Here is a 6,857-nt window from a genome sequence, read left to right on the forward strand (position 1 = left end):
GGAATCTGCCTCTCCTGTCCCTCCCCTGCTGCTTCCCAACCCCAGCAAGAGCATGCATTGTGGGAAGCAGGAGCTGAGAGCATGGGGCCGAAGGATTGCACTGAGGCCCCATGGGTTAGCCTGGTTGAAGCTCTCACTGCTCCCCCAACCCTGCTCACCCTGTGACAGGGCAGCAGCACAGTCAGAACTGATGAGATACAGGAGGAAGGAGGGTCCAGGGCCCTGCCCAAAGCACCTTGCAGCCCAACAAGATCCAGGTAGGAGGTCACAGAGAGCGGCTGTGGCTCTCCTCTGATAGTGCAAGCGTGCACCAGGCTGGAAGACCATCTGGGGTACGGTTTTAGAAAGGGTCTCCAAGCCTCTATGCACAGTGGCTAGTGCCCCATCTTCACTGCAAAATCCCAGCCCTCAGTCTCAAATGAGCATGCATCTCTCCAGGGCAGCTGCTTCTAGTAAAACTGGCTACACCTTGACTCTGTGTCTCACAGGTGTCTGCACAAACACTGCCCTGGTGCCACTGTTTGAACTGGAGGTGTGTCCCAGCCAAGTTTTCCTGGGGCAAAAATCACAAGACAGGCTTGCTCTGGGCTGTTTGGCAGCCCGTGGTGTCCCTAGGCCAAGATCCTTTAAAGAGCTGCTCTTGACTCTGTTCCTTCCTTTCTCCCTCTGGCTGCAGAAAGCCAAGCTGAAGAGAAGTACAGGAAAGCAGCACTGGAGGTTGACATGCTGAAAGAGCACCTGGGTAAGGTCGGGAGGAGCCAGGGTCTGGGGCAAGCAAGGGATGTCCACTGCCCTGCATGTACTTTCTAGGGACTAGCCTTTCCCTATGGCAAGTCATGGCAGAGGATGGCACACAGCATCCCTTGTGTGTGGGCTCCAGCCCCAGGGGCTGTCTCTGCTGTCCCAAGAGTCCCTGGTGTGCAGCGCAGCAGCTACTAACAGAGGCCAGAAACGCGGCAGAGGAGAAGAGGAACAGCAATGTAAGCAGATGGGAGGTGGTAAGGATGTTACCATACTCCCCATGGCAGTCCTGTGCATCTCTGGCTCACAGTTCCCTGGAGGTACATGACCTGGCAGACAAAAGCTGGTAATGAAGTGCTCAAGTGGAGGCTGCAGGACCTGTACAAGGCACTGGAGCAGGCACAGGAAGACAAGAGAGACATTCATGAAGGTGAGGGCAGAGGTTGGAGGCTGCAGTGGGACAGATGTGGGGACCTCACACCTTGGTGCTGCTGCGGGCCCCCAGCCAAGCTTACCCCACCTCTCTCTTCAGCCTTGACTGCTTAGCCCCACACCGTGCTGTCTGAGCTAGTTCTGCTCCCTCCCACGCTGGACACAGACCCATTGCACCCCAGAGGCCTGTACTCAGCACCAGCAGAGGAGACCACAGAGGCAGAGACTTCCCTGTCTGCAGAAGTCGTTGCCTCGCCATTTTCGTTAGTGCTCAAGTAGGGGCTAATTTTAGCAGAGATGAGATCTCAGCCAGAGATTTGTGGTCTTTGCCACATGCAAAACTCCGTGCTCATTTTCAGTCTCCCACGCTCAACAGAGAGGTAAATCTTACCCTCCAGGGCTCCCTCCTGCACCCCCAAGCATCATCACAGCCCTGCCAGGCAGGAAGATGATGCACGCATGGCTGCTTCTGATGCGTCACCCTGCAAGGGGAGCCCTCAGGTCAGGCATTGCTGAAGACCCTGTCAGGTCACAGACGCTGGGATCTGAGCACAGGGACCATCTGCTTGTCCTTCCTACAGTCACCACACATTTTTCCCCTTTTCCCTTCCCTGACTGCCAGAAATGACCCGGCAATACCAGGAGCTGCAGAAGCAGACGGCAGCCCACAGCCAGTGCTTAGAGTTGAAGGTGAAGAGCCTGCAGGAGCAGCTCGGTGTGGCCCCCCAGCGCGCCTGCCCCTCGCTGGGGATGGGGTTTGCTCCAAGGCAAAGATGGGAGTCATTTGTCCTGTGCTGTCAGTGTGGCAGCAGATGAAGACAAAGCCTGATCCTGTTCCCAGTGCCACCCCAAACTTGGGAGATGGTGACTGCAAAGCGGATGCTGTGATCCCACCCCTATCTCAGAGCCCTCTGCCACCCTGGGAATGAGAGGGATTGGGCAGGGGCTGCATCACGGATTGCCTGCACCCTCCTGTGCACTGCACTGGTCATGCAGTGCCAGGCTCTGGTGCTCATGTGCTTAGTGTCCCCTGCCTCTGTCCCCACACCTCACAGCCACCAGTCTCCTGGAGAGCCAACAGATCCAGGAGACTACCACCCAGGCACTAGCAGAGAGGGACAGGACCATCGCCCAGCTGCAGCGCAGGCTCGATGCCATGGACAGGGAGTATGAGAAGATCTTCCGTATAAGTGGGGACATGGCTGCGGATGACTCCTGGCAGTCCAGTCTCCCCTCCTCACTGTCCTCTTTCCGACCAGGGTAGCCTGGACCTTCTGCTGGCCAAGGTGGCAGAGGCCAACCAGCACTGGGAAGAGGTAGAAACGACCATCGCTGTGGAGTACAAGTAGCTCCTACAGGAGTTTGGCTTCAGCCCCCTGGAGATATAGCGCCCTGGGGCTCCCAGAATGGGACAAGGCTGTCAGCTCCTATCACCCTATCATCATCCTTGCAGGGCTCCCACATCCACTACCCAAAACCCCAGCTGCCCCAGGCTAGGTAAGAGAAGATGGGTCCTGTCCAGTGCTAGGATGCACTGCTGAGTCACAGTCCTCTCTATAACATTACCCACACAAACAGCGATGTGGATTTGTCCTTTAATTGCATCCCAAATGGATGATGCAGGAACAGTGCTGTTGTGGGTAGCAGACACTCACTGCCCACAGGTTCAGAGGGAGGATGAGAGGAGGAGCACAAGAGAGATGTCCGTGCAGGGGCAGACCTGAGCCAACAGTCTGAGTGAGAGGTGGGGTGTTCCTCCAGCGCCCCATTGGTCTCAGCTGCTCCCTTTCCCCTTCACACGGCAGTGCAAATGCCAGTCCTGGGCTGAGCCAAACCTTAGGCTTCCCAGTCCCCTCGGTCATGGCACGGAGGGCAATGCCTTGGCTCTCCTGGAAGCTCCCAAAGCCTGGAGCTGGGCAAGCACTTCAGTCCAACGTCCCTAGATACCCTTGGAGGCAGCTAGGCAGGCAACGACACAGGTCTGTCTTCAGGCTACAAGAAGTCACCACCATTGTCAATAAAAGCTTGGAGCCAGCCTCAGTCAGTGGAGATGAATCTCTTGGAGATGATGCTGCAAGCCCCATCGCGGGCACAGAAACAGAGCAGCTGTGTGTGCAATGGCCTTGCTGGGCAGTGCTGTGCTCTCCAAGGAGCAGGGCAGAGGGCTCCGATGGGCTGGATGAGGCCAGAGGCAGGGTCCTCCTGGGCCACTAGAATGCCTGGTGCAGTCTCTTCTGCTCCTCCTGGCATGGGCCCTGCAGGGACACAGTAGCAGCACTGTAAGCAGCACACATCCACCCACCCCACCACACCCCCCACCCTTGCCCCATGGGTAAGGTTGGAGGGGTCTTTCTGCCTGACCACTGGACCAGGCCAGAGGATCACACAGTCCCCTCCTTCCAGCATCACAGGTGCTAGGGAAATGTTAGGACAGGCAGGGCAGGAGGGTGCCAGGACTCACAATAGTACTGTGCTGTGAGAAGCACTGCCGCAAGGGCCTGACAAGAGGGTTTACCTGTGTGAACCCTATACTGTTGGCAGCAGCCACCAGCCAGGAGCCAGGTCCTTTCAGTCCCACCTCAACATGACAGAGTCCAGGGGAGCCACTGGGAGAGGGCAGGGAGGGTGTGCGGGAGCCTGAGGCAGGGTCACTGTCCTCAAGGAACAGCAGAGGGGACAGCCCGATCTGGAAGAGCAGAAGAGGGATAGCTGTACAGCTCCTGGTACTTTACAACAAGCCAGGTCCTCCAGAGAGGACCTCACTGTGGGCAAGATACCCATCCCATCATCCAGCCTCGCTGCACCCCAGGACTCCCCTGCCCAGGCAGAACCACACTGGGTCCCCAGAACCTACCGACTGGTAGAACTCATCGCTGGCAGGGTCAATGACCAGCAGTGTCACCTGGTCATCACGGGCACGGATCCTGAGCACTGTCTGCTGGTGGTCCAGTCCCTCGATGCTCTCACCATTCACAGCCAGGAGACGATCCCCTTCCCTCATCCCTGCCTGTTCGGCTGGCAGCCCTGCATCCACATCCCACAGGAACTGGCCTGCCACAGCGGGACAGAGGGAGGGTGGGGAGATGCTCATAGAGGCATTCAGCCAGAGGGGAGCTGGCACCGCTGACCTCCTGGGTGCAGGTGGGGACAGGGTCCCCCTGTGGACACGGGGCTTGCAGCTATTCTCGACCTGCAGACATGCATTGCTGAGGTACAGCCTGCTCCCCTCAGCCCCCTCACCTATGGCCCCCGAGCTGCAGTCATCCTCCTTGAGTAAAAACCCGTAGCCAGCTGGACCCTTCACCATGTGCAGCTCCCGGACCTTGAAGGGAAGCCAGGAGGTGTCCGCCAAGGCAGCTATGACCCTCAGGCCCCGCAGGCGGTAAAACTCCTCCACAGCACTGGATGCCACCAGCAGTGTCACCTTGCTGCCGCTCTGCTTCAGCTGCATAGGAAACACTAGGCACTCAGCAACAGTCCCAGGCCTGGTCCTCCCACTCACCCACATCAGGAGCACACACCTTTCTGGTGAGCTGAGTGTGTGAATAGCTCCTCACACTATTCCCATTCAGCTCCAGGAGCCAGGAACCCGGCAGCACCCCTGCTCTGTCTGCTGGTCCATCCTGCTGCACTGACAGCTGGAAGATGCCCTTGGTGCCTGCAGGGAGGAAAAGAGGCAGCCTGGGGTGAGCAGGGCACTGTGTTGTGAAAGCTTACAGCAGCAGCATCCCACTACCCACTTTACCTTCTGGACATGACACACTGAAGCCAAAACCGCTTTTGTCCTGCATGATGTGGCAGAGGCGCGGGCGGATGTCTGCTGGCAGCATCTGGGACAGGTCCTTGCCCAGGGCTTTAGCTGCTTCATAGGACTTGCTGTCCAGGACTGCCAGTAGGACCTGGTTCCCACTGGCCTTGATCTTCTGCACCACCTGGAAGAGCCTAGGCTGTGAACTCCAGGCAGGGCACTCCTCCAGCCACAGCCTATGGGATCAGGGCCATGGGAGGCAGCAGGGTCCCACACCCTCTTTGCCCCTGGCCAGGGAGGACCCGGCTGTTGCCACAGCCCTGGGGTTCTCCCAGCTTACCCTGCGGTGGTCCATGTGGTCCACAAACTGGCCGTTGACCTGAAGGAGCCGGTCCCCATCCTGCAGCCCTCTACGCTGCGCCAGCCCCCCCAGCTCGACCTGCCGGATGATGTGGCCCTGGCAGCCCAGCTCCTCGTGGAGGCAGAAGCCGAAGGTCTCTGCGCTGCCCTTGTTCAGGAGGTAAAAGCGTGGCTCCCCCATGTCCTCACCATCTGTATGGAGGCACAGCCTGTGAGCAGGGCCCTGCAGGGATCCTAACAGGGACTCTCGACCCCATTCTGGGCTGGAATCATCCCATCTCTGCTGCTTTACACGTTCACCTCCCCACAGCTCCCCAATGTGAGAGAGCTCAGGACCTCAGCAATGCTCAGCTGTCAGAACCCCATGCTGACCAGGGGTGCCCTGGGGAGATGAGGGTATTTACCCGTGTCCTCAGCCAGTGACAAGGCAGGGTTGTCGATCCCATCTTTGGGGTTAAATTCAAATTTTCTGAAATGATAAAAGGCAGGATAGGCCATCTTATTGCAGCAACACAGGCTTCTCCTGCCCTCCCCAGCCCTGCCATTGGGAGCCCTATTCCTCCTAGAAAGGGCCAGCTGAGGCCACAGCTCCAGTGTCTCCTCTTTCTTGGGGAAAGTCAGAAGGGGATCTCCCTCTTTGACTGTCCTGCACATGTCTCCTGAGCTAGCAACTCAGGGAAGACCTTCCTGGGGCAGACAGCTGGGATTGGCAGCCGTTACCCACATCACCTCAGCTGAGGATGTGCCCCAGCACAGCCTGGTTGTGGAGCCTGAGGAAGCCCCTTACCAGAGGGAGATCAGCACTTACATGATGGACTTCTTGTCGCCTTCGAGCCCTGCAGAGGGAGAGGAGAGATCAGTGCAGGAGACGGCAGGCCAGGAGCAGACCCCACGCTCTCAAGCACTCAGCGCTCATCTCTTTGCAGGCAGAGTGTGCAACACCAGGTGAGGTGGGTTTGCAGAGTCCAAACAGCCTCCACAGCCCCTCTGCCTCCCAGCTACAGCCTATGCCTGGGCACAGCTCAGGCCTTGGCCCCACCACCAGTGTCCTCTTGCATTTCAAAGCAGCAGGACAGTTGCCTCTTGGGTCCAACACGCACCCACTGCCCAGTCCAGCGGGGTCCTGCAGCACTGGGGACAAAGCAGGGCCAGGCAGCAACATGCAGAGGGACATCAGTGCTGGGGATTTACAGGGCTTTTGAGTGAGAGGTGAGGAGGTTCACCAAGGCCGCAGAGAGCTGGCTGGAGCCAGAAGCCTTGTCCTGCACACCTCCCCATAAAACCCCGTCCCACCTCTTTCAGCACAAGCATCCCCACACCCAAGGAGAGGAGATTCCTGCCAAGCTGCCCCACAGTGTCCATCTGCGTTTTCCCGGATGCCTCTAGCTCCTTTCCATGGCCTGCCTGGGCTCTGACATTGCCTTGCTCCATGTGGAAGCAGAGCCTGGAGACGCGCATGTGGGGAAGGGTCTCGGCAGGATGAAGCCTCACTGCCCCAGCACATACCTTTTGTTTGCTTCATGGCTGCTTGGAATGCGAGAGGGAGCAAGGTACAGGGTGAAGTGGCAGGGGAGGC

General features: G+C 58.3%; 1 protein-coding gene across 1 annotated transcript; it reads right to left on the reverse strand.

Annotated features, from left to right (window-relative positions):
* Positions 1-3,383: 3,383 nt before the first annotated feature.
* Positions 3,384-6,803, reverse strand: PDZD3 (PDZ domain containing 3). The gene is made up of 10 exons (XM_010188468.1): positions 6,788-6,803; positions 6,090-6,117; positions 5,686-5,750; positions 5,262-5,473; positions 4,919-5,105; positions 4,695-4,831; positions 4,414-4,618; positions 4,028-4,224; positions 3,689-3,859; positions 3,384-3,428 (listed from the first exon to the last, which is right to left on the reverse strand). The coding sequence occupies exons 1-10, from the start codon at positions 6,801-6,803 to the stop codon at positions 3,384-3,386; spliced, it is 1,263 nt and encodes a 420-aa protein (XP_010186770.1).
* Between the last annotated feature and the right edge of the window lie 54 nt (positions 6,804-6,857).

The sequence above is a fragment of the Mesitornis unicolor genome, unplaced genomic scaffold, assembly GCF_000695765.1.
Source record: "Mesitornis unicolor isolate BGI_N332 unplaced genomic scaffold, ASM69576v1 scaffold37857, whole genome shotgun sequence".
In the NCBI taxonomy this organism is placed as follows: domain Eukaryota; kingdom Metazoa; phylum Chordata; class Aves; order Mesitornithiformes; family Mesitornithidae; genus Mesitornis; species Mesitornis unicolor.

Bases quoted from the DNA above. Each gene is read 5' to 3' on its own strand.
- PDZD3 (XM_010188468.1), bottom strand. The intron at 4,225-4,413 runs GTGAGGGGGCTG...CCGCTGTGGCAG, and splicing joins CTGCAGCTCGGGGGCCATAG to GCCAGTTCCTGTGGGATGTG. The intron at 3,429-3,688 runs GTAAACCCTCTT...GTGTCCCTGCAG, and splicing joins ACAGTATAGGGTTCACACAG to GGCCCATGCCAGGAGGAGCA.